Source organism: Natator depressus, chromosome 2 (assembly GCF_965152275.1).
Source record: "Natator depressus isolate rNatDep1 chromosome 2, rNatDep2.hap1, whole genome shotgun sequence".
Lineage (NCBI taxonomy): Eukaryota > Metazoa > Chordata > Testudines > Cheloniidae > Natator > Natator depressus.
The window spans coordinates 190,657,147-190,682,733 of NC_134235.1; the positions used below are offsets into that span (position 1 = coordinate 190,657,147).

The window sequence follows — 25,587 nt, forward strand, 5'->3', positions numbered from 1 at the left end:
TAATGCTAAAATCCCCCCAACCTGAGTAACAGGGCTGGGTGCTGGACAACTTTGGAGGAGGAGCTGTACTACTCTGTGGCTGCTAACCCAGCCTAATAATTGGATAGCTGCTATGAGTTAGGAGAAGAATACAGGTTGGAGCAGATACTTCTTCCGTAGCTATCCCCCAGCCTAGACCCCCAAATTCCCCTGTGTAGCAGTGATCTGGGAGGGTATGCAGAGCAGAGGGTGTGCGCTCCTTGTAATAGCTTCCCTAGCACCTGCCTTATCTTGCACAGCAGACCTGGAGCAATTCCACTGCCAAAGGGCCCAAGTTGAGCTGTTGAGAGAGCTAAAGAATTTAGGGCTAAGATTGCCTTTCACTTACCATTCTGAGACTATTCCTCTGAAGTGCAAAATAAAGAATTTGATTTATAATTTGAAGTAAATCCAGGAGTAGAATAATTGGAAAGGTGAAGCAGTCTCACTCGTACCAAACTGCTTTCCTAGGGGTCTATTCTGTTAGGTGCTGAGCAGCTCCTGCCAGTAGTTTAGCACCCTCTGCTCCCATTGACTTCACATTTATTTCAGTGGAAGTTCAAGACATTGAATTCCTCACAGAATCAGGTCCTATAGACTAAGGGTCTGATTTCCAGGCTGTTGAGCACTGGCAGCTCTGAACAGTTATGGATGGTTGGCACCTCTGAAAATCAGGCCCTACATGCAAGCCAACCTTTAATGCCTATGTTCTGAGGCTTCTGCTTAGAGTTTGTGTGTATGTTCTGCTCCTTTTTTTCCCCAAGTGGAAATGATCATGGGTGAAATTGTTACCACAACCCAGCCATGTTCCTTCAGAATACTTGATGGCAAACCAGCAGCTGTGCTTTGTAAGTAGAAGTGCTTGGCTTCATAGTGCACAAAGGGAAAGAGACACTTAAGAATGTATTGTGGGGACAGGCCTTCATTTGCAGCGTGATAAACTAGATAATATAAGAGATTTTCTACCTCCTATTTCCATGAGACCAGCATTGCTGTAGCACAGTATATTTATCCTAGTATTGCTGACGCTGATGCTCTCAATATTTCTGCTTTCACAATCTCTGTTTGTACGACTACACAGTTTGAGGTGACGAGTTACAGAACGCACGCTGGAACGGCACTCAGTGAGATGAAGGGAATCCATTTCAGGGTACAAAAGAAGAAATAACTGATAGAACATCAATAAATATTAAAATTGCCCATGGCATTTGAATCTTAAAGGAGAGCCTGAGAAATTATTATAATAAGGATGCAGGTCTGCCACTGTTACACCTTTGTTCTATGAGGATGTCCACTGGGACCACTTGTGGGGTAAACCAGCAGTTGTCTCTCTTCTGTGTTTGTGTGGCAAGCAGCACACTGTAGCCCCAGTCTTGATTGGGGCTTTTGAACACTACTGGAGTACAAATAATTACTCCTTCTGAGTGCAGTATAAAGTAGTAGTAAGAGCGGAAGAGCTGAACTGCTACTAACTTGATGTAATGGTAAAAGGGACCAGGACATTCAAACCAAATTGGAGCATGAGAATTTCCATCATGCCAAATATATTCTGTGTCTGAGAGGACATATTTGGAGTAAATAAACCTGTATGTACAAGCTCACAAAACCCTACCCTGTCCAACTCACATTTGAAAATTGTACAAGGACAGTTCAAAGGTCCAAATTCTGCCCCAAGGTTCACACTATGCGACAGTACTGAAATGGCTTTGGTCCCAAGCATAGAGGCAGATTCTGCCACCATTATGCCGGGTAATACCTACCTGCAGTGTGCCTACTTGCAGAGGAGAGTGAGTAAGGATGGCTCATGTGGTACAGCCATATCCAGCAGTCCTTCAGTGGAAGTTTTTCTTGAGCATGGACTAAATGAGGTGGTCTACACTAGGAGCTAGTGCTGTGATTCCGCTGTTTGTGAACACCCATCTCACACTCGCTCTCAGTGAGCTAGCGCAAGTATAAATACATAGCAGTGTAGCTGTAATAGCACTAGGATCTGCAATGGAGGCACGTGTGAGCCATGCCAAATACAGACCCATCGGTTCCCAGGGCGAGTTTGTATTCGGTATGGCTCAGCCAAGAAGCAGCCACTGCTGCTACACTGTTATTTATACTTGCACTAGCTGAATGAGAGCTAGCATGAGTTATGTGTACACCAGTATGGGAATCACAGCACTAGCTTGTAGTGTAGACAGAGCCTGAGACGAGCATAATGTAGCTCATACTATAAAACAACCAAGGTTGGCAAGTCCTTGGGGTTTTTGTCCCGCAGATAAAAACCCAGGTTGGGAGGGTGGTGGTTTTGCACATATCATATGGCAGAGCTGTCTTTGATAACGTTTGTTTCTAGAGACTTGTCTACATGGTGCATTAGTCTGCACCAGAGGGGTATAAATTCTAGTGCTCATTAGCAGGTGGCGTGCTAACTGGACCCCGTGGCCCCAGCTAGCGTGCACTAGAAGTTCCCTAGTGCACGTTAATGTAGTCCTGTTTGAAACAGATATACATTGATGGTCACTAGGGAACTTACAGTGCCTGCCACCGGGGTCCACATGGGCCAGTTAGTGTGCAACACTCTAGTGCACATGAGAATTTACACCTCTTTGGGCAGACTAGTGCACCGTGTAGACAAGCCCTAAATTACACACACATTGCAGCTACAAACTAGTACTGTGATCCCTCTGCTCACACTGAGTAATACCTAAACCATGAGTAGTCCCGTTGGCTTTTATGGGACATGATGCAAGGTTCTGTTCGGCATTAGCAAGGGGATCACAATCTGTCTTTAAAACTTTTGATGCTGTGTTGAATTTTCAAATTCTCATTGTCACGTTTGTTGTGGTTATTGTCCTCTTTCCTCCAAATCTTTATTAATGCTGATTTCACTACTAATCTCTTTCTCTCTTGTTTGTATTATTAGGCAAAAGGCAAACTTCTGGGAATAGACTGAATTCTGCATTGTTATTCATTGTCATAATGTACTTCATTCATACTTATGTCGCGTTGTGGATTTTAATTAAAATTCTAACTCCATCAATTTTAAAAAAACCCACTAAATTAAAAAAAAAAGTAGACTTAGTACAAAGACAACAAGGAGTGGCAGAGACAAATTAAGCCAGATCAGGGGTGGGCAAACTCTTTGGCCTGAGGGCCACATCTGGGTGGGGAAATTCATGGCCCTGCATGCAATGTGGGGGAGGGGTGCGGGGTGCTGCTGGGGGCTCAGGTCAGGGGGTGCAGCGTGCATGAGGGGGCTCAGGGCAGGAGGTTGGGGGCTCAGGGCAGGGGGCTGGGGTGCAGGAGTATGGCAGGGGGCTCAGGGCAGGGGCTTGGGGTGCAGTAGGGGTGTGGAGTGCGGCGGGGGCTCAGGGCAGGGGGTTGGGGTTGGGGTGCGGGCTCCGGCCTGGCGCCGCTTACCTGGAGCGGCTCTGGGGCGGCAGTGGCACGCAGCGGGGCTAAGGCGGGCTCCCTGCCTGTCCTGGCCCTGCGCCACTCCACTCCCGGAAGTGGCCGGCCCTGCGGCCCCTGGGGCAGGAAGGGGGCTCTGTGTGCTGCCCTTGCCTGCAGGTACCTCCCCCGAAGCTCCCATTGGCCACAGTTCCCCGTTCCCAGCCAATAGGAGCTTCGGGGGAGGTACCCGTAGGTGAGGGCAGGGCGTGGAGCCCTCTGTCCCCCCCAGGGCCCGCAGGGATGTGGTGCCGGCTACATCCGGGAGCAGCGTGAGGCCAGGACAGGCAGGGAGCCCGCCTTAGTCTCGCTGCGCCATGGGGGGTGGCAATCCTGCAGGCCGGATCCACAGCCCTGATGGGCCAGCTTTGGCCCGTGCGTAATTTGCCCACCCTGAGCTAGAGCCAAGAATATTTTCTTTAAATCCAAAATTGATTTTAAGCCAAGATCATCATGAGGATCCACAGCTAAACTAGCGTGGTAGAATGGTATCTTGTAAAATACATTGACTAACCATGAGATGTTTATATCAAAACAAATTGCTTGAGAGTTACCTAGTGAAATGTGTGTGCATATGTGCCATGTAGAAATAATGCTATTAAATAAAGGTTGGCACCATCATTTTTCTTTTCTGGATCCAGTAGCATTTTCTGCCACAGGCTTTTAGAGCTGAAATAAATTACTGCAGGAACTGAAGCTGGATCTATAGCTCTATTTGCTCAGCTTAAAGCCAAAATCTCACCAAAAAGGGTGAGGGGAGGGGCTGTTCTGAAGATACAGTTGAATGTAGAAAATGTTGAAAAAATTTAAAAATGCCTAAAATATGAATCATAGAAGATTAGTGTTTAGAAGAGACCTCAGGAAGTCATCTAGTCCAACCCCCTGCTCAAAGCAGGACATAACCCAAGTAAATCATCCCAGCCAGGGCTTTGTCAAGCCGGGCCTTAAAAACCTCTATGGATGGAGAGTCCACCACCTCTCTAGGTAACCCAGCCCAGTGCTTCACCACCCTCCTAGTGAAATAGTTTTTTCCAATATCCAACCTAGATCACCCTCACTGCAACTTGAGACCATTGCTTCTTGTTCTATCTGCCACCACTGAGAACAGCCTAGCTCCATCCTCTTTGGAACCCCCCTTCAGGTAGTTGAAGGCTGCTATCAAATCCCCCCTCACTCTTTTCTCTTCTGCAGACTAAATAAGCCCAGTTCCCTCAGCCTCTCCGCGTAAGTCATGTGCCCCAGCCCCCTAATCATTTTCGTTGCCCTCCGCTGGACTCTCTCCAATTTGTGCACATACTTTCTGTAGTGGGGGGGGCCCAAACTGTATGCAGTACTCCAGATGTGGCCTTACCAGTGCTGAATAGAGGAGAATAATCGCTTCCCTCGATCTGCTGGCAGTGTTCCTACTAATGCAGCCCAATATGCCATTAGCCTTCTTGGCAACAAGGGCACACTGCTGACTCTCATCCAGCTTCTCATCCACTGTAATCCCTAGGTCCTTTTCTGCAGAACTGCTGCTTAGCCAGTCGGTCCCCAGCCTGTAGAATCAGGCCAAGACTTTGTCATGTTCATAAAGGGCTTGTTCATGCCAGGAGCTGATTGCTCTGGTCTCAGTCCAGCACAGAATGTAAGCACATGCTTAACTTTAGGCATGTGAAGAGCTCATTGGACTCAGTGGCTCTACTCACATGCCTAAAGATAAGCATGTGGTGAAATACTTTGCTGGTTCAGAAAACCAGGCCTTATTCAGCGAGTCTTATTCACGTTTACTTTGCAATGGGGTTACTTGCAGAGTAACATGCTGCTCACGTGAACAAGTGTGGCAGCAGTAGGCACTAAGTAAACAATAACACCTAAGGGGTGAGATCCTGGCTCCATTTAAATCTGTAGGAGTTTTGCCATTGACTTCAGTGGAACCAGGATTTCAACCTGGATGCTGCACTTAGCTGCCTCTTATTCAGCTGTGCAGGGGGTGCACACGGAGAGCAGTGCCTGCTCCCCAGATACGTCTCCTCCTAGCGAGTGGTTGGGGAGGGGGCAGAATCTTAGCTCAGTTTCACTAATCACAGGCTGGGCACGTGTGGGAGCTCAACTGTGACCTTTTGAGGGCTGCAGTAACTTATTTCTCCTTGTGCCCCACACCCTTCCCGCGCACAGCACGAGGGGGCTGGTGTATTCATGTATCAATCCTTGCTCAGGCCTGAGCCTAAAGGCAAAAGCTAGCCCTAAAGATTGAAACTCAGGGCAGGTGCTGAGGGATTAATGACCAGCTTGGAGAAGTAACCAGACTGGTCATAAAGGCCCGAGGAAACTGTGTGTGGCTGAGTTATTGCTATGATATAAGATGAAACAGGCATGGACTGAACCCGTAAGGTTGTGGGCCAGATTCTGCTCTTCATTCACACTCATTTAAATCCAGAGTAACTCCACTGACATCAAGGCCTGGTGGTAGTTGAGATCAGCTAATGAGATTAGCTAATGTGCAGGTGGCTTGAGTTATCTCTCAACATTTGTTTCAGTTTATAATAAACAATTACAAAAAGCAGTAGCCAGAGAGGGGTAGGTTCTAGCCTTGATTGATGTAGTACTCATTGCAACATTTCATACTGCTGATTGATAATGCCGCTCTTAAGTAAGGCATTTGGTTTTGGTAACCATCATTCAGCTACTTAGGTGACACACCAGAAGTGTAAAGATTAATTAGTCGGTGTTTGCACAGACCTTTGAAAATGTAAATTGTATTTTAGATTCATGGAGGATAGTTCCATCAATGGCTATTGGCCAGAGTCCCTAGTCTCTGTTTGCCAGAAGCTGGGAATGGGCGACAGGGGATGGATCACTTGAGGATTACCTGTTCTGTTCATTCGCTCTGAAGCATCTGGCAATGGCCATTGTTGGAAGGTAGGATTCTGGGCTAGATAGACCTTTGGTCTGACCCAATATGGCCGTTCATAGGTAGATAGAAATATGCATAGGCCCAATCCTGATCTCCCTTATCCATGCAAAGAACTCTTATGTGGGTTGTACTATTGAAATCAGTGGGCCGATTCATGTAAGTAAAGGGTGGCAAGATCTTGTCCTAACTCAGTGGTTCTCAATCTGTTCCTAACTGGACCACGTTTTCCATACTGGGGACCCTCCCTCCCATTTAGCGGCAAGGCAAGGTGGTCACAAAGTCCAGGCTGAGAACCCCTGTCCTGGTGCTAAATATGATTCAAGCTTACAACTTTAAACACCTGTTCTCTTTCCCCACTGTAGGTTGCTCCTGTAATTAAAGAGAGAATGATGAAGAAAGGCAGCATGATGTTAGGGTACCAACCCCACCGTGGCAAAGTCAACTTCTTTCGCCAGGTAGTGATCAGTCCCCAGGTGAGCCGTGAGGACATGGACTTCCTGCTGGACGAGATTGACTTGCTTGGCAGAGACTTGTAGCTGTAGGTCAGCAGCACCAGGCGCTGCTTATATGCCTGATGTTTACCGATCAAGAATGCTTGTAGCCTACTGGGTATTATATTTTGTAACAGGTAGTTGAAAGTTCAACAAGTAGCCATACTAAGGATTTCGCAGGTAGAGTACCTCTGGACTTGAGCATCTGTTCTTACAAGTGGTCATAGCTGTGCCACTGCTTACAGCAGCTGCCTAAATGTCACCCTCACTACCGTTCGGAGAAGCATCACCTTCTGAGAATGATCTCCTATATGCTAATTTGGCAGGTACTGGTGAACAGACTGGGCCAGATTGGCCACTGACATAAGTGGGCATGATATCGTTAACTTCAGTGGAGTCATGCCTGCTTATGTCAGCCGTGAATTTAGCTCAGTGAGTATTAAAATCAAAGCACATCTCTGATACATTAAGATTTTAGCCTGGCATGCATTTAAGGATAAAGGCCCAGTTGGTGATTGAACTAGTAAGGCCTCATGCTAGGGGTCCTGTGGCTCTCTTAATGAAAGCCCCTAAACCAGCAAATTGTCCAGCACAAAATGGGCCCAATCAGCGTTTGACCACACATAAACCTATCATGATTTTAGCAGAGCTGAGAATGTTGGAATGAGGAGAGTGTCATTTTTTAACTTTTTGTCAACAGGAGATATGTATAGTTTCTGAACTACTGTTCATATTTCCTTTCTTTTTAAAGTGTAAACAGTTCTTTAGCAGCTTTAGACGCATGATAAAATTTTAACCAAAAAGATAGAAAAGTATATTTATCTTAAAGGGGTGTGGTTTTTATGCAAGGTAGCTATTTATTAAGAATTGATGTAACAAAGCATTGTTTTTCTCTTGGTTCCTTATAATTTTCCTACAGATTTAAAAAACGCTAGCTCTCGTGTGATCAGTGTGTAATTCTTTTTTGGCGTTAAACTTAAGCTGCTGTATAAGTTAAAATTTGTCTGTCTGTGATTTTAGCATATGAACATTGTTAAAAAAATAATAAGTGAAATACCAAAATTAAATTCTAACCTTTATAGTTATTCAGAATTGCAGCAGATTTTGACAAATAATTTTGTGAGTGATCTAGTTTAATCCTTTCTGTCTATAAAATGATTCTTTCAACCATAAAAATAGAAATCATAAATGTATCTTTGGGTGGGAGTTCTAGCAGTAAATTTAAGGAAATGGCCACATTTTTCACTTTTAACTTGTGACACTAACTTACTTTGATGTTTTATTCTTTGTTCCGTAATCTGTCTTTGAGGAAGCACTGACCAATATGAACTTTCTTGTTGTAATGTATCTGTATTGCTGAAAGCTGTCTTTAAATGCAGTGCTGGATGTTTTCATTTCATGTATTGTGGTAGTATCCAGTATTGTAGAACATTCCCATTTTTAGTCTCCAAGACATCAGTGTGGAAAGTTCATCAGTATCAGTCACACTATCAGTGCAGTAGATGGGAACAAGAGCTTGATAGACCTCTGTAGAGTATATGGGAATGGATACTTTTGAGCCATGGTCCACCATTAATGATATTGGGGAGTTCTTGATAAAAATCATTGGCATAACCTAACCTTTTGTTTTTGCCTGTAATACTTACTGGTTCACATCATCAAACACTACCTGTGATTAAGGCTCTGTGTTTGTCATGGAGGTCATGGAAATCACAGATTCTGCGACTTTCTGTGACCTCCGTGACTTCTGCAGCAGCTGGTGTGCCTGGCTGTTGCTGGGGCAGTCTTGGGCCCCCCGACCCTCCAGCAGCAGGAGTTTGGGGGGGGGGGGGGGGCGGCTAAGGACTGGGTATTGAGGTGTGGGCGGTGCTTACCTGGAGGGGGGAGGGCTTCTCTCCCTCAGCTTCTAGCTCCACGTGCTGCATCTGCCTGCAGGCACCACTCCCGCAGCTCCCATTGGCCGTGGTTCCCAGGCAATGGGAGCTGCAGAACCAGGACTTGGGGCTGAGTGGAGGCAGCAGCACGTAGAGCAAAGGAGCCGGGTAGGGAGCCTGTCCCAGCCCCCCTCCCCCACAATACCCCCCCCCACAGCGCCCCCCCCCCCGGGCTGCTACTCCCCCCCCCAAGCACCCGAGGCGCCCCCCTGGGCTCCACCCCCCTCCCCAGTACCCGCAGTGCCCCCGCTGGAGCACCCGTGGTATCCCCCCGGCCGCACCCTATCCCAAGCACCTGTGGTTGTTTTCCCCCCCCCCTCCCCCCGCCTGTGCCTCCCGCATCACCTCCCGCACTGCCCGCCCCCCCAAGTTTTAGCCAGGGATATACAGTAAAAGTCATGGACAGATCATAGGTCATGAATTTTTGTTTACTGCCCATGATCAGGCCGTGACTTTTACTAAAAATACCCGTGACTAAAACGTAGCCTTACCTTTGACTTCTGGGTATACCAGCCATCATAAAAACATAATTTAAAGCCCTGATCCAGCAAAGGACTCAAGTACCTGCTTAAAGTTAAGCACTCGGCAGGTCAGGGCCCAATTACTCTGGTAGACAGCCACCCCCTCTTGACTGGTGTGCAAAGAACCTAAAGAGCGCTGAGTTCTCACAATTGCTTTGCTGTTGCTTCTTGAGATAGATCCTGTAGAGTAACCATTCTCCTTTTCTGGCTTAGAAAGAAAGTGTCAGTGTTTTCTGATTCTGGCCCAGATTCTCAGCTGATAAAAACCAGCCTGGCTCCATTCGCTTGAATAGAGCTATCCCAGCTTATACCAGCTGACGGTTTGGTCCTCTGTCTTTACTACTAGTGAAAAGTGTCACCATGCGATTACATTCATTTTAACAAATTACTGCTTTCCTTTATTTCCAGTGATTGAGACAGTCACCGTACACTTCTGGTTGTCTGTCTGAAACACCATAGTTCCAATTCTGTCATAGCAGTAGCTGTATTTTTAAACAAAAGCCAAATTGAACTTTTTTTGAATGTTTGCACAAAATATTTCTTGGATTTACACTTGCACTGTATTTGCTTTCTTGAAAGGTGAAGGTTAACCTTACAGTATGATGGAATTAACTTATCTGAGCTCTGTATTTTCTCTGTTGCCGTCCGCTCCCTGTAATGCCTGAGGTATGTAATAAGTGGGTCCTTCTTCAGGACTGTAACAGCATTTTCCTATAGTAGCTTATTTAGACCTAATAAATGCAAAATGTCTATTTTTTAGTCAATGATCTGAATAAAAAGTAAAGTAAATGACTCTTATAAAGGGAGGCTGTGCTTGTCATTTGTAAATCTAAAAACCATGTCGCCTTTAAAGAAGGGCAAAGGGTGGGTGCTCCAGATGGAAGAAGCAGCATGGGTGTGAGAATGTCAGGTGCGCTCTACCCCGGTGCAGGCTATGGGTGATTAATATGTGGCGACAGAAGAATACTGCCCATATTATTTTTGATAAACAGCTGGCCTAAGGATGTGTTACAGTTTTACTCCTCAGTTAAACTGTCAAATGCAGAAGTTAAACAGTCTTTGCAGCAAGTGGTAGTGTTAATTTTCTGAAGTATCTCAGTTGAAAATGAAATGATCACTCAACTCCTCCTCTTCTGGTCAGGGAATTACCATCATTCAGAGCACTGAGCCAGATTCTTCCAATGCACAGATATAACTCAAGACAGAATTTGACTCACTGTCTTTGGTTTCCTTTCTAATAATTACTGGTGTCTCACTAGCCAAACAGTTTTAGATGTGTGCCTTTTATGATTCACGTACGTGGATTTGGTATTATGGTGTTATCTGTCATAAAGGAAGTTCTTAGACTAAGGATACAATGAGCCAAATTGTGCCCTCCCCTATGTGTATGCATATTGCAATAACTTGGAGCATAATTATTTTTTGGGAATTTTGCCTCTCTCTCCATCTGCAATTTCACACACATAATACAGGTACAGCACATGCAGGAGAAATAATCTTGGACTATATAGATCCTGCTAGTAAGAATTCCTCTATAGGGTTGGCATAGTGTCTGATCCTGCAAGATTTGTATGCATGAAACTCCGATTGACTTCAGGATAAATCTTGTGTTTGGAGGGCTTGCTTGACTGGGCACTGAACATCATAGCCCAAAATTTGGATTTTTGTACTACGAAGCAGCTTCTTTGATTTGTCAATGCTGTAGTATATGTCTGGATAGAATTTTACAAGCAAAGGATGCATATCCCCCATAAAGCAAAGAAGATTAACTTAGTCTAACCCTAAGAAATGTTATCATACCCTTTCTCATACTGGGTAGCACCATAGTCTACCCTTACTTCAGTGGGTCTGCTCATGGGTGTAGTGTGAGTCAGTGAGTACCAGAATCTGGCCCCTAACGCTGCTGGTATATTTAAATGTGCGTCTTGCAAGTACACAGAGGCTAAACAGTCTCCTTGGTCACAGGGTTAAGTAACGATTCTTAAAGTATCCATTTAGAAATTTTTGTACTCTGCAAAATTGTTTAATCACTTTAAGTCCAGTCTGGGTCTTCGTCCTGTTCTGGGGAGGTGATGGAGTCTGGGTCTTCGTCTGGTGATGGGGAGGTGATCTGTATTTATTTATACAGTTAATAAAGCTCCTTTGTGCTTCAGGAGAATGGCTGTCTACTAAATAGTGTACAGTGTCTAGAAATGCCACCCCTTATTTCTGGGTTATTTTAGAAGGGGCTACCTTGGTGAGGACAGAATCTGTCATGTTCTAGACCATGGCCATTTTAGAGGCATGGACTGCTTCTGCTCCTAGAAAAATCATCTGGGAGTGGTTTCGCATGCCATCAAAAACTCTCCTTAGCCTGCCTAGGGCGTTGCTGTGCCCTGTCTCAAGCTGTGTAACAGTCAGACTATCTAGGTTTATCTGCCCTGAGTCCTCCTTAAACTTCTGTTTTGAAGGGATTGAGGTTTATCCTTATTGGTGTCACACAGAACTGAAGTCTTCTCACTTATAACCCTAAATGCTACATCAGCATGCTCTCCAAATAGCCTATGACCCTTAAAGGGCAGAGCTCTCAGTCTCATTTTGCAAACTCAGTAGATCCCCTGCATCCAAGACGTAAGACAGAGGGCTTGTCTGTCCAGAACGTTAAATGGGATGCCCTGACACAGAATGGTAAGCGTCTCTAGCCACAACATAAAAGTAATCTGCAGCCCGGTGCCTAAGAAGAGTTAGTTTTTCTTTCTTTGTTTTTGGTGCCGGAGTTCCTAGCCAAGTCTGTCTTGCTCCATGCTAACCTGAGTGGAAACTGCTCCAGACAACAGAGGAGTGATGCCAAAATTGAATATTCTATTGGCCCATCGGCCATCACTGGAATTGGAACCTGGGTATCCATATTAGTGGGACTAGTGGGGAAAAAATGGAGTTGAGGCTCCGTTTGGGTTGCATTGTCACCGTGTGGGCCTAGGTTTGCTCTTTAGTATTGATCTTTTCTCAGCTCAGTCAGGAAGACCCCAACCTACAGCTGCTTCTTTAAGCATACCCTACCTCCTCCTCCTGCTTCCCGGCCTGAGAGGTGCGGTGGCAGGACCTGACGGCATCAGCCTGAGGAGAAGGGCTATTTCGTGGTGGAGTGGGATTTACTGCAGACAGAAGTCGTCCCCTAGTTTCTAACTTATATGTACTCTCGTGGATCCATCCATCTGAACCATGCTTGTCCCTCTAATTTCTGAGAGCCTCCTTTTTACAGCCCCAAACTGGATCCAGCCCTTTCTCCCCATTCCCTACCCCCATCGACTCAACAAGACACTGGGGTGTGATCATTTTGCGAGATGCACAGTGAGGCACCTGGCTCCTGGAAATTAGCCAACCCCCAGATATCTTCCACCTGTGAACAGTCCAGTTTTCCTATAGGTGAGTTGGTTGATGTTGTAAAGCACTTTGAAAATATCAGCTATGTATGCAGTAAGGTAAAAGCTAAATGTTGTTGTTGTTACATGCTGAAATAATGCAATTGCACATATTCATTATGTCATAATTGCCCATGCTAATTGCAGGTTGGATTCATTCAAAACAGCCCTGTTGGGTAAATGCACTGCGCAACTCATGAGAGATCGTGGTGCAGGGTTTTTCTTTCTTTAAATTGAATCTAACTCTACACAATTAGATGTTTTTGCTTCAGATATACAATTAGCTGGTATTACGCTAATTCTGTAACTACACAATAATCAATCAGAAATTACACTGAAAAACAAAACGAGGAAATTTGCACAGCAAGAGGTACAATAAAAAGAACATGAAAGATTTTGTGACAAACCCATGAATGGAAATAATTTCAGGGTGATGGTTAAACCTCCATTCGATGTAATGTTCATTAATTAATTGTTGTGTCTTGTGACTATTATTATAAAACACCATTTGAGCAATGGAGTTGTGAACTGATAAGTACTGCAGCCAATCAAACTCACATATGTAAATATTTATGCACCCTGACCAAAAAAAAAAAAAAAATATTATGGTCTGTCTGTTTACTCTGGATGAGCCCTTTGAGGGGAATAATTTCCCTTTGCATTATGGCAATGTTTTACACATATCTCAACATAAAGCTCCTTTTAAAGCATTCAAAGAAAACATGATCTTGGTAACTGGGACCTGATCATAAAATATTATTGAAAATGTGGTCTTGGAAAAACTCTAATGCCAATGAAGATGTTAAAGCCTTTAACGGAAACCCTGTAACTTGAGTTGGTTGAAATTTTTCAAATATTTTTTTCATCAAAAATTATCTTTTTTTTTTTTAAATGGGAAACTCCCCTTGCATCCCTCCCCCCCATTTTTTTAACAGTGGTTTTCCCTGTGCTTTGATCCTGCAAGGATCTCTGTGGGAGGACTCCTGTATCCATATAGATCCCGCAGTGGGTGAAAATGCAAACATTCCAGAACAGGATTAGATGATTGCTGAGGAGCAGCCAGCAGCAGAAGGAGGTAATTTCATCTTTACTGCCATCAGAACGGATTCAGTTGTTTAGTTTGTTACATTCACCATTATGATTACAGCTATTTAGATTCCGTCAAAGAGAGTTGTTTCCCAGGTGCTTCCCCCAGCCACTGGTCAGGTGGCCAGATATCCCCCCTCAAGTGGCAACAGCTGCTGGCTTGGGAATGTAGTCCAATAAATGCCCTTTTCATCCCCAAATTAAACTCTAACTATTCCCGGAATTTGAAAGAAGAGAGGGTGATGACTTCCCAAACAGGGTGCGGGTGTGAGTTAGCAGCGGTACATAAAACAAAGACAGCACCTGCCTTTGTAACTACCTGCTCTCTAACCCTTGCCACTGTAGGATTGTCCTTTGATAGGAACTCTTTTTCTCAGCGTGCCTTTCTGGGAATTGGCCCTTTAAATCCGGCATGCAGCAAGAGGGAGCCTTAAAGTGGCCGTTTTAGGGCTGGCTGCTGCCTCTCCTTCTCTTCCAGGTGGTGAGAGTTCTTAACTCCTCTTTTGCTCTCTCATTCCTGAGGACAGCACATTTTCAGTAGGAGGTTGCTTCATGCATTGAGGCACTGTCAGAAAGGCACAGAGGTGAGACTTGGAGAATGAAAGGAAAAGGGGCTCAAGGCTGGCACAAAGATGGAGCAGTTTTTTGCAGTTTTGCCACCTTAGTCTCCATGGCATCATTTGTTAGCCTACTACATTTATGGCGTCTGTTCTGGCAGAGGTTTTAATATAGCTAATAACCAATTTTTGCGCAGAACCGTGTAACCACGAGTGCAGTACTGGAGTAAAGAGTACTGTTGTTTACTGTGTCCTTATATTTAATATATTCCATATACAATATTTGGAACTGAAATCTTTGTATGAAATATTGTGTGTTTTTACAAGAGGCTTTTGCTTTTTATTTATTTATTTTTATTGGGGGAAGGATGGTTGACCATTTTTGCTAGTTCCTGATGGGTGTAAGAGCTGTGCTAAGCTGCACTTCTGCATTATTTTATATTATTCTTATGAGAGAAATCAATCATGTTGGCCTCAGGAAAAGTGGGCAATTAATTTTACAGCTGAATGCTTGTGGAGAGTGTGGGTCAGGTGGCTGTGCCTATCTTTGTTTCAATTCCTTTCCTTTATGTGCTCCCTATCTCATTCATAATTGGAATGAATTAATTTTATAATGGGAATGACTCCTCTAGCAATCCTAATGACCTACTTTCCTGACTGAGCCACAAACCTTGGTGAACAACCTGCAAACATTTGGGATTCTGTTTGTCTAGACTTAAAAGTATGAATTATATTGTTAAATAGCTGAGTGAATTGTCAGCCACTGGCAATCAGGATGAAATTACATCATTTGGGAGTTGCGTGCAGTGCTTTGATCGAGCTGGCCATTTTTCTGGATTTTGTTTAACTTTTTGTATTCAGCTCTATAGTGAACTATCCTAACCTATATTAAATACCAGTTCTGGGGGTATTTGCCACTACACCATTAAATAGCAGCATCTTCCAGTGACAAACAGATACGTCAAAATAAATACGGGTGGCACTTTTCATCAGGAAAAGCTCTAGATAACAAAAGGCTGGATTCATACCGGCTTTAATGCCATTGACTTCAGAGGTGATATAGCAGGGATGAATTGGACCCAAGACGTGGCACTCAGATAACAATGATATATCTGCTGAAATATGATATATCTGCTGCTTTCAGCCTAAACCCCTAATCCTGCACCTTCAAGCAGAGCTGTGCAGGGGGTGAATGCAGAGTGCAGTCGCTGCTCTCCACATATGCCTCCTACCGAGGATTGGGCCCAGCAACGCCCCTGGCCAGCCTTACCATTGAGGGCTACTACCCTAGGCTTCCCCATTATGCAAACTTGCTTACTGCAAGCAGCACCGTAAAGCAGCAAAGAAAGTTCAGGCAGGGCCCATACTAGACTAGTTTAACGTGTTTTTTTAAAAGAAGAGATTACAGCTGAACAAATAATTTCTTACAGAATTAGTGGTAGCAACACATCCAGTTCTGCGGACGGTTGTACTTAGTTACGTGTTGCCTGTTTGTCTACCCGGGAACAGAGTAAGCTTTTCTCAAATTTATTTGTGATACAGTAGGGGGGCGTGTGCTTTCTGGGCTTGAGCCTGCAATGGACCGCACAGCCTCGCCTCAGTCACCTATGGCAATTGTGACATGCGTGAGCAGTTCTCACAGTTGAGCATGGCCTTAAGCGCTTTGAGGATTGCGCCCCTTCCTCCCCAGCCCCTTAGCCGTCATGCTCATGAAACTCGCTTACATAAACATTTTCCCAAAGAGGCCAGAAAAGGGTCAAGAACAAGGCCCAGTGGATTCATGACCCATGTAGAAAGTTTAGTACAGTACTTGTTGTTAGTGACACCTGCAAAGGAAGCATCCTTAATTATTCTTCAATATGCAGTGTTTTATCACAACTGAAACCTCAAACAGAGGAGTGGGGCCAGGACCACCTTTGCCTTGTCAGCGCCCTGATGCTGTGTCCAGGCACAGGCTGCTCAAAGTTGTGTTAGGAGTCTACTCTCCCCAAGCCTCAATGCCACCTTCCCAGCCTAAGGTGGGAACTCCTGAGTTGCAGTGAGTACAGCTCAGTGGCTGGGCCATGCATTATTATTGACTACTTGTTTTCTACTAGCCATAGGAGCCCTAAAAAAGACTTAAGACCCCCACTGTGCTAGGTGCTGTACAAACCAGTAACACAGACAACTGTACTCAGCAATTTTTTGCAATTCTGTATTCCTTCAACAGCAAACCAAAGGCCCGTGCTTTGTCCTCTATAGGTGAATTCTGTGTGCTTTGTACTTTGGCCTTAAACTGTGATTGCCTGGCTAATTAAGGTTACTAGCAGAAGGGTATTGATGGCAATTTTTAGGCTAACACAAATGGGTGGGGGTTAATTGGCACATAGAGTGCTTACTTTCTTTAGAGCTGAATGTTCCTTGAGGTTTTCCCTGCAAAGGTATCGGCTGTGCTTTTTAGTTTGTTTTCACAGTGGTTTATGCCACAGGCTTTTTGACTTTAAACAGATTTTAGTGGCTGCGCTGCGTGTGTGTGTTGGGAGGTCTAACCATGTGCCAGTATGTTTTTGTAGGGTTAGAGCAGCCTATGAGCTCCTCGACAGGCCACAGCACTGAGCACTCAGAGTCCCTGTTGACCCTGATGTCAAACCACTGAAGTGCCACACAGGGGCTGGAACCTATTGCCCCTCCACCCCCCCCGGGTACTTTTAATAACTCTGCAGATCAGAGAGAAACTGTGGCACTCAGTGCCATTTTTTTCCAGGCTCAGGCCTGTCTTCTACCGAAGGGGCATCATTCCCAACTGGGACTGGCAGGCTCAGAGGCCTGGCCAGTAGCTGCAATGGCACAGCCCAACTAATCTGACCTTCCTCTAACCTGGTGCTCAGGCTAGCTTCCTGCACTATCAGACCAAAATGTGGCTGTTCTAATTAAGGCCTTGCCTGGGATTCAGCCATCAGTTTGAAACTGGACTAATCCCACCCACGCTGGCAGCAGGTGTGGCTGCGCTATTGATGTGTGCCAAGGTTAGCAGTTAGGGGGCAGGTTTAAATTTCCATAGGCTATTCCCCCCCGCAAGAGGCCATGACTGTGGTCTGGATAGGCTGGAAGTAGCCATGCGGCCAGCAAAGCAGCTGTGCTCTGAACTTCACCCGCAGGCACCTGGAGCGAAGGGGAGGACTATGAACTATAGCAGCTTGCTTGCGTGAGGCTTGCTTTCTCTGAGGAAACACATTTCCCTAGCAAGGTCCCGTCCTCATTCTGGAAAATTTGTCTGGATAAGAAAATCCCAATGGAAAAAAAAGTCTCTAGTTGTTTTATTTGCTCTAATAAACATTTGATTTATACAAAACAAACATGGCGTAAAATGAAAATAGGTGCATGAAACATTTGCGAAGGCAGAGTATATATCCACGTTCCTATTTCATACATGATGGACAGGTGACATACTCCTTAGCAGAATAAAAATTTCCCTTTACATGTAGTAGTAAAAATGTCAGTAGTGTCAGGGACTACTGGATGCTGTTCCTTGGCCTCTACCCTGGAGTGAGGAAAAACAGGCCATGCTACAATCTTATGCTACTATCCAGTTTGTGAAAATGGTTCGCTTTTCCGCTCCGGGCAGTTACGGGAATGCATTCTCCACAGCCACCACTAGAGGTCAATGGGCCATAGCTCTGCCTAGACGACACATCAATGCACCATATGGCATTTATAGTAACAACGGTATTGATGTTTGCAGCACAAAGCAGCTAAGCTGTGTTCCTTTGGGCCGTAGCGCCACCATTCAGCTAAAATAGTCACCCTATAAAATCCGGCATAGTATTTTCTGAATTCAGTTTTAGTTGTTGACTTTCTGCACCACTCTTTAAATATCTCTATGTAGTTTATTATAAAAGCAGATACAAAAACATTTTAAATAAAATATTTTCACCATAAATCTTAACTTCTATGTGAATAAACATGTTTCCTATTGATTTATAGCACAGTCTCCTAGAAAAATATCAATGTCGGTCTGACAAAGGCTTTTATAATTGCACAGGACACACCTCTTTCTCTATATATTTATTAATGGAGAATTGTTTTGTTAACTTCAATAGCACATTTTATTCCTCTGTGAGAAGAGCACAGATCACAGAACCCTTAGGAAATACTGAAAGCTTTACTTTAAAGTCCAATATGAGGCCAACTTCAAATCTAACCCTGTTGGAGGGCTAAAAGAATGTAAGCAATGTCTGATGGGTGAATTTTGGAATGCACGTTTTGCTAGTCAGACTGAATAGCTGGGAGCAGCTCTAACTACTGGGTAGGTGCAGTACATGACAATCTTATGTTAGAGTGTTCGATCTCCATGGGAATTCAGAAACGGAGGACACCCACGTTCTTTCCTAGCTTTTGCAAATAAGGCATGAAACAGAGTCTGAACGAAGAAAAACTGAAAAAAGAACTGGGTAAGTTCATGGAGGATAAGTCCATCAATGGCTATTAGCCAGGATGGGCAGTGATGTTGTCCCAAGCCTCTGTTTGCCAGAAGCTGGGAATAGGCAAGAGGGGATGGATCCCTTGATGATTACCTGTTCTGTTCATTCCCTCTGGGGCACTGGCATTGGCCACTGCAGGAAGACAGGATACTGGGCTAGATGGTCTGACCTCCCTCTAGCTTTTCTTGTGTGTCAAGAAATTAGACATGCTGTGTATAAAAAGAGTTTGTTTTTATATCAATACATGAAGAGTAAAAGAAAAGTCCTGCCTTTCATCAGAATGTACAGCAAATGCAAAACAGCTGGAGTATTATCAGCCTGGCCTGATTTCATGGGGGGGGGGGGGAGTCAATGTGTTCCTCTGATATTTTGCAGCCTGCTAGCATGAAGTGTAAATTCAAAGTAATAAACATATAAGGGAGAATGACCTTTGTATGGAGACACATGTTACGAGTCAAAAACACAACCCCTATTTTTTGGAATATTTTGAGGAACATAGTTAAGCATCTGAGCACACTGGTGACCCACTGAACAATACATACTAAGCCTTTTGAAACCAGCTGCAGAAATGACTGCATAGTTACTGCAAAACTGAAACAGATTCTGAGGCCAAATCTATCTGCTGTGAACAAGCTCTCTAAAATACAGAGCAGCAAGATATGTATAAGTATGTGATTTGAAAGCCACCTTTCTATTGCCTATTGTTCCTATGCATTTGGTGAGGTGCCTAGCACGTTGTTGCTGGTATCATGAGAGACCTTTCCCTTTGTTTCCTTAATGGGCAGGGTTCTCTTAGGTACTAGTAGTTTCCTGGAAGCACATTTTACTCTCTCCAGAGTATGGCTGTATATATAAGAATAGCTCTTCTGTAGTTATATACAGGCATTAATAAAGTGCAAATATTATTGGCTATTGTCAAATCTTGTTTCCTGAGGAAGTGCTAACACAGCTTAGCCATGACAAGATCTAAGGCAGCCACGGTATGACACCAACTCCCTAGTTTTGGTTCCCACAAATTCTTGTCCCTCTCTGGAGACCCCACTTAAAAGGAGTGGCAAGATCCTCAGTACTACAAGAAGCAAGTCCAGGCATTGATCAGGACCTCTTCTTTTTCCAAGCTGCATGAGTTCAGGAGCAACCTCCCTCCTTTACGCAAGCCTGAGCTGTTGCTACTTGGTGGTGGTCACAGAGCAGTCTTCTGGGATTTTCTCCTCTGAACAACTTCTTCCTGAGAGTCTGTCCTGGTGCTCAAGCTCATTGAAACGCTCAGCCACGCACTGCGCAGTGAGTCGGGCTTCAGGGTCGTGATCCCAACACTCAATAAGAGTCTCACACACCATCTGGATACCCTGCAACGGGCACAGAAACACAGCAATGAATTCCTTTACAGGACAGTTAGGTCTCAGGCAATACAAACACTTGTGTGTGAGTAATTTTGTGCAACTTCTTAGGTGAGCAAAGTTACTGGCGTACGTAAGTGTTTACAGAATTGGTCTCATAATCATCTGATGTGAAGTGTAGGGAGAACTCTATATAAAAATACGGCACTGTTTACAGCAGAGTTACTACAGGTTTTGGACCATTACTGTAGAATAAAATACAGTGGACCATTACTGCAGAGTCCAGCAGTGTGTTTCAGAAGTGTGCTATGGTACATGATAACCTCACTATTACTGGTCAGCTGATCATGAAGAGGATAGTGGGAAATCTGGAGCAAAACTTAAGTATCAGACCCCAGTTCAGGTCCTTGTGGTTTCTTGGCTCTATGTAGAAACATAAGCCCTGATCTTGCAGACACACATTACTCACAGGTATTTGGGTGTAACTGCAATGCTGCTGCACATGTTTACTGGAAATAAAACCAGCTGTGTCTTAGCAATATCTTTATAAACGAGATATTTGCCAGGAAATTGTGTGCTTTGCTTTCTGACACTAAAGGCCATTAAGCAGGATTTATATTAACATTTTTATTGAAAAAATAACACTTCACAATACCACATTAATTATATAATTTCCCTAATCGGTGATGTTGCCTGATGTCAATGTTACTAGCAGAACGTTACTGTCTGTATACAAATAACATTCATTTTCTGCTGGCATTGAAATTACAAGCAGTAAATTAAATTAAATATTAAAAATTAACTTGGAATCAATAGTGCAATGAGTCCCATTAAGGGGGAAAACATTGCAATATGTAAATCTATTCCAGAATGTTATCACTATGAATAATGGGTTCATTACCAAAACACAACTGCAGATGAAGAAAATTAATATGAAGGAGCCATTACAGTAAGAGCACCTTCTACTGATTTCAAAATTAGTACTAAAGAATTCTGGGGGTAGATCCCCACCTGGGATAAACTGTGATAGCTCCACTGAAGTCAATGCCCTGCTGAATTTTAGGTGGCACCGCATGAAATGTTGAGAGGATTTATAGGGTGGGAACCAAAACTCCTTTTATTAAAGCTCCTTACCAGTGAGATCAAATCCAGTGCTGTCAATTTCCCTAAATTATCCTTTTGATTAAACCTCACTTATGGCCAGATTGTGCAGAGCCCCTGCAAGTACAGAGACCGTGCTCTTCCCCATCTGCGGTTCTAGGGGGCCTGCTGGATAAGCACCGGCGGGCCGCAATCTCTCCATAATGGTGTCGTGAGGGAGCAGCAACTATCCTGCCACCTGATTCCACAGGGCAGCAACTAGTGAGAAGCACTCGCCTGTTGCCAGACAAGGGGCAAAGTGTCCTGAGGGTTCTCCAGCAATTGCTCTAAGGCTCATGGGGCATCTGTAGCTCTAGTGCTGGCAGCAGAACTGGAGTGTTTCCCTGCTCCTGTTTCTCAGACAATCAGGCTGGTTCCTGCCCTCATTTATTTGGCCCTACTTCGTTAGTGACTGGCGACTGTGTTCTTCTGTGAGCAGCTGTCAGTTTATTTCACTGATGTGATCGACAGGCTCAGGACTGGGTTGTCTGCTTTTGTGGTACCAGCCAGAGCAGGCATTGAGAAATATACAGCCTTGCCTGGTTTTCAGACAGTTTCACTCCGGACTTGTCTGCACAGTGCCACAGTCCCGTCTCCCGGGGTGTGAACTGTACAGCGCACTCTTACTGCGCTGTGTAGATTCCACTGGCTCAAACTACAAGGTACCTAGTTGGCATTGACATAACATGGGCCTGTTTGAAACCAGACTAACACATACTAGGCACCTCTCAGTCTGAGCCAGCAGGGTCTATACAAGGCAGTCAGAGCGCTCCACAATTCACACCCCTGTAGTCCAGACTGTGGCAAGTCCCTACTGAGGTTTTGACTGAGATGAGAGGGCTGTGACTAACCATATGTGAGACCAACCATGTTCTTCAGGACCGGTTAAGGCCAACAGAGAGGTTCGGAGCTCACAGCTGAAGAGGATTGTTAATGCTTCCGTTGCAAAGCCCTGAACGAGCTGAGAGACTGTCCCTCCTCGGTTGCCTTAACCCATCAGATCAGCTGGCGTGCTCTTGCTGATGGGCCCTAGAGAAAAATTTGGAGTCTGACAGCAGTTATTTCTCAGCTGAAGGGAGCCTCATATGGAATTTTCTCCCCTTTGACCCATCGGAGCCTGAACTGGGAGTGCTTTGTGGGGCAATATATTCCACTGAGATTTGGCTGATTGATTTGGGTGAGGTTTCTAGTTAATGTGGATCGTTTAGGGTAGAGACTGGGTCTCCTGAGGCCACTGCCCTGCACTAATGGGGTGGGGTCGGAAGGGGAAACCCAGTGCTGAGCGATGGGGTGTGTGATTTACTAAGGATGTGGATGGGCAAGGGCAGGGGCACCAGCACCGCCAGCCAATTAAGAAACTCTCACCCTTTTCTTAACAGCTAGTGCAGCCTGTTTAGCCCTCTGGACACCAGGGCACTGGATGAGGGACCGTGTCTGGACTGAATCATCCCTACTCAGGGCAGTGGCTGAATGCGACAGTCTCTTGCATGGCATGTTCTTACCTGATGGTTGAGCCAGGAGCTAGGGATCTCTGGACGCCCTCTATCTCGCAAGACATTGTCCTTCATGCTTTCTACACAAGGGTGCTCTCGTACTTTAGAACCAAATGGGGGCTCGTAGTCTTTCACTTCTGCCAAGGGAATAAGTAAACACAAAGAGATTCAGATGGGTTTGCCTGTTACATTGGTGTCAAGAGCCCTTTACAGAAGTAGGATCAACTGTTTAGCTGCCACAGCCCACGGTGCACCAGCTGACCAGCTTCAAATAAAGCCACACCTGTGGCTTTTTCTAAAATGTAAGTCTATTTTTTTTCTTTTTCCTGGCAGGCTCATTCTATCCTCATTTGCATTATGCCCCAATAATTACTCACATTAACAGCAATCACCACATCATAGTGACTCTCAACAATTTGGGAGTCTGATCCAGGAGTCCACATTCAGAAAAGAGCTTTGCCTGAGCAGAAACTGCAGGACTGGCCCCTTTGGGCTGACCTAGTTTGCAAATCTAGGGAAAACACTTTGAGGGTGGACATCCAACTGAAATCTGTCTAGGGTTTACCTATGAATGTGACTGGTCTCTAAAGGATAACAGTTGCTTGAGAAATTCAGAGGTGCAGCTTATTAAGGCAAGAAGCAGTGCTGATAGGTGGAGTACAGGCTTCCCTGGTCACTACAGAGAAATGATCACTGGGAGAAAGGAATGTACTTTTTTTTCCCTCTCCAAAATACTAATTTAAAAAGGGAGCGGGGGGAGATAGATTCTGCTCTATTGGAACTATGTAGTTGGCCAGAGTCCTTCCACTCTAGTTTTTGTTTGTGTGTTCCATATTTTTGTATTGGGGGGTGTGTGTGTGTGTGAGAGAGAGAGAGAGTGTGTGAGAGAGAGAGAGAGAGAAAGAGAGAGAAGGACTAAGCCCTATGGGACCTTTGGAGAAAATTCAAGAAATCTCTGGGAGTGGCAATATTACAGTAAATGCTGATACAATGTAAAAAACGCTGTGGATTCTTTAGAAACAGATGGAGAATTTACTCCCCGGGACATGCCTAATGACATCCTGGTACTGGATAAAGATTTATGAGGTTGGCCTGTTCTGTTGCCTATTGTGTCATTCCAGGAGTTAATTGAGGGCACTTTCAAAATGTGACCTATATTAGAAAAACTGAAATGTAATCGACAAGATATTCTAGTGACTGCATTTAGATACCTAGAAGATGCACAAGAAGGAATGGGATGAAGAATAAGGGCATTATAATAATGCTATAGGATAAATCAATGGTACTGCCTCAGCTGGAATACCGTGCAGCACATCTTGCAGGCTATTTCAAAATTTAAAATTGTTCAGAGAAAGACGACAAGAATGATCCAGGGCCTGGGGAAATTCTTGTATGAAGAGAGATTGAACCATTGGAAACGTTTACGTTAGAAAGGAGACGAATAAGAGGGGACATGATAAAAAGTGCTTCATATAATGAATGGTACAATAGAGGAGGTAGAACATGAACTTGTGTTATGAGACAGGGAGAACAGAAGAATAAGGAGACATTCAATGAAGCTGAAGGGTGGCAAATTCACCGGATAAAGGAAATACTTTTTTATACAATGCATAAGTAGTCTGTGGAACTCATTATCACAGGCTGTTGTGGAGGCCAGGAATTTAGCAAGATTCAAAGAGGAATTTGATATTTATATGGATACCAAAAATATCCAGGGTTACAACGCTTACTGGTAATGACAATTTATGGAAGGAATATTAAAGCTCATGCTTCAGAGCTTAAGCCAATCTCTAAATACTGGAGATCAAGATGAGATCTAATGTGGGGGCAGGTTATCCCACATATGCTTATGGTGGGGTGGGGTTCTTACACCTTTCTCTGAAGTGTCTGGTACTGTCCACTGTTTGAATACTAGATCAACTGGACCATATGTCTGATCCAGCATGGCGGTTCCTAAATTCTTGGGAGTTTGTCACTGTCTTTAAGTCTTGAATATAATTAAACAAGCACTCAATTAAGGGCCACAGTCTTCCAGTCTTGCTCCTGCTGATTAGTACCTTGTTCCACAGATAGTTCCACCAGCAGAGTAAGACTGCTTAACAGGAGTATGGCTAGCAGAATGTAGCCCTTAAAACCAAATGGAAACTGCCATCTTGACAGTCTGATGCCCATGAGTACAATGCAATGCCTGCACAATGAAAAAGCAGAGACATTCAGTTTCCAAAATTAATAAGCAAATCTAATTAAAATCAATATCAGAACCATGCAATACCTTGGAAAGTGTTCTGTTTTGTCATGAATTCTAATGGGATTGGTGTTCCCTGACTCCTGATCTATTTGTTACTACTATTTATCATTTGACAATGGCAGTGCCTATGCACCCTGGTCAAAGGATCACGGCCCTATTGCAATATGCACAAACAACAGAGAAGACGGTCCCTTTCCCAAGGCGCTTACAGTCCTAGTCAGTCAGGACATGATAGGAGGATAGAACAGACGAAGGCCGGCGGGGGAGGGAGGGAGAGTAGGAGGATGAAACCATTTCCTGCTGGAAAGTATCAATAAAAAGGCAGCCTCATTAAGAGACACCAGCACCATCCACTGTTATGGGGGATATAGTGAGACAGTTGTTTGCAGTGTTGCTGTAGCCATGTTGGTCCCAAGATATGAGAGAAACAAGGTAGCTGAGGTAATATCTTTTATTGGACCAACTTCTGTTGGTGGAAGGGACAAGCTTTTGAGCTACACAGATGTGGAGGCTCATGGTTCAATGCTGGATACTCTTAATTTTTATTATGTTAGAAGATAG

At 44.5% G+C, this 25,587-nt stretch overlaps 2 protein-coding genes across 6 annotated transcripts in view; one reads left to right on the plus strand and one right to left on the minus strand.

Annotated features, from left to right (window-relative positions):
* Nucleotides 1-8,648, plus strand: part of GADL1 (glutamate decarboxylase like 1) — a 111,582-nt gene extending 102,934 nt beyond the window's left edge. For both annotated transcript variants that reach the window (XM_074945622.1, XM_074945621.1), the window contains exon 15: nucleotides 6,718-8,648. In XM_074945622.1, the coding sequence (XP_074801723.1) occupies nucleotides 6,718-6,891 (174 nt within the window). In that variant the 3' untranslated portion in view covers nucleotides 6,892-8,648. The remainder of the gene's footprint in view (nucleotides 1-6,717) is intronic.
* An 8,985-nt stretch (nucleotides 8,649-17,633) lies between these two features.
* The window catches only part of TGFBR2 (transforming growth factor beta receptor 2), a 77,761-nt gene continuing 69,807 nt past the window's right edge, over nucleotides 17,634-25,587 (minus strand). For all 4 annotated transcript variants that reach the window (XM_074945624.1, XM_074945623.1, XM_074945626.1 and 1 more), the window contains 2 exons: nucleotides 22,788-22,915; nucleotides 17,634-20,154 (listed from right to left, as the gene is read on the minus strand). In XM_074945624.1, the coding sequence (XP_074801725.1) occupies nucleotides 19,975-20,154; nucleotides 22,788-22,915 (308 nt within the window). In that variant the 3' untranslated portion in view covers nucleotides 17,634-19,974. The remainder of the gene's footprint in view (nucleotides 20,155-22,787; nucleotides 22,916-25,587) is intronic.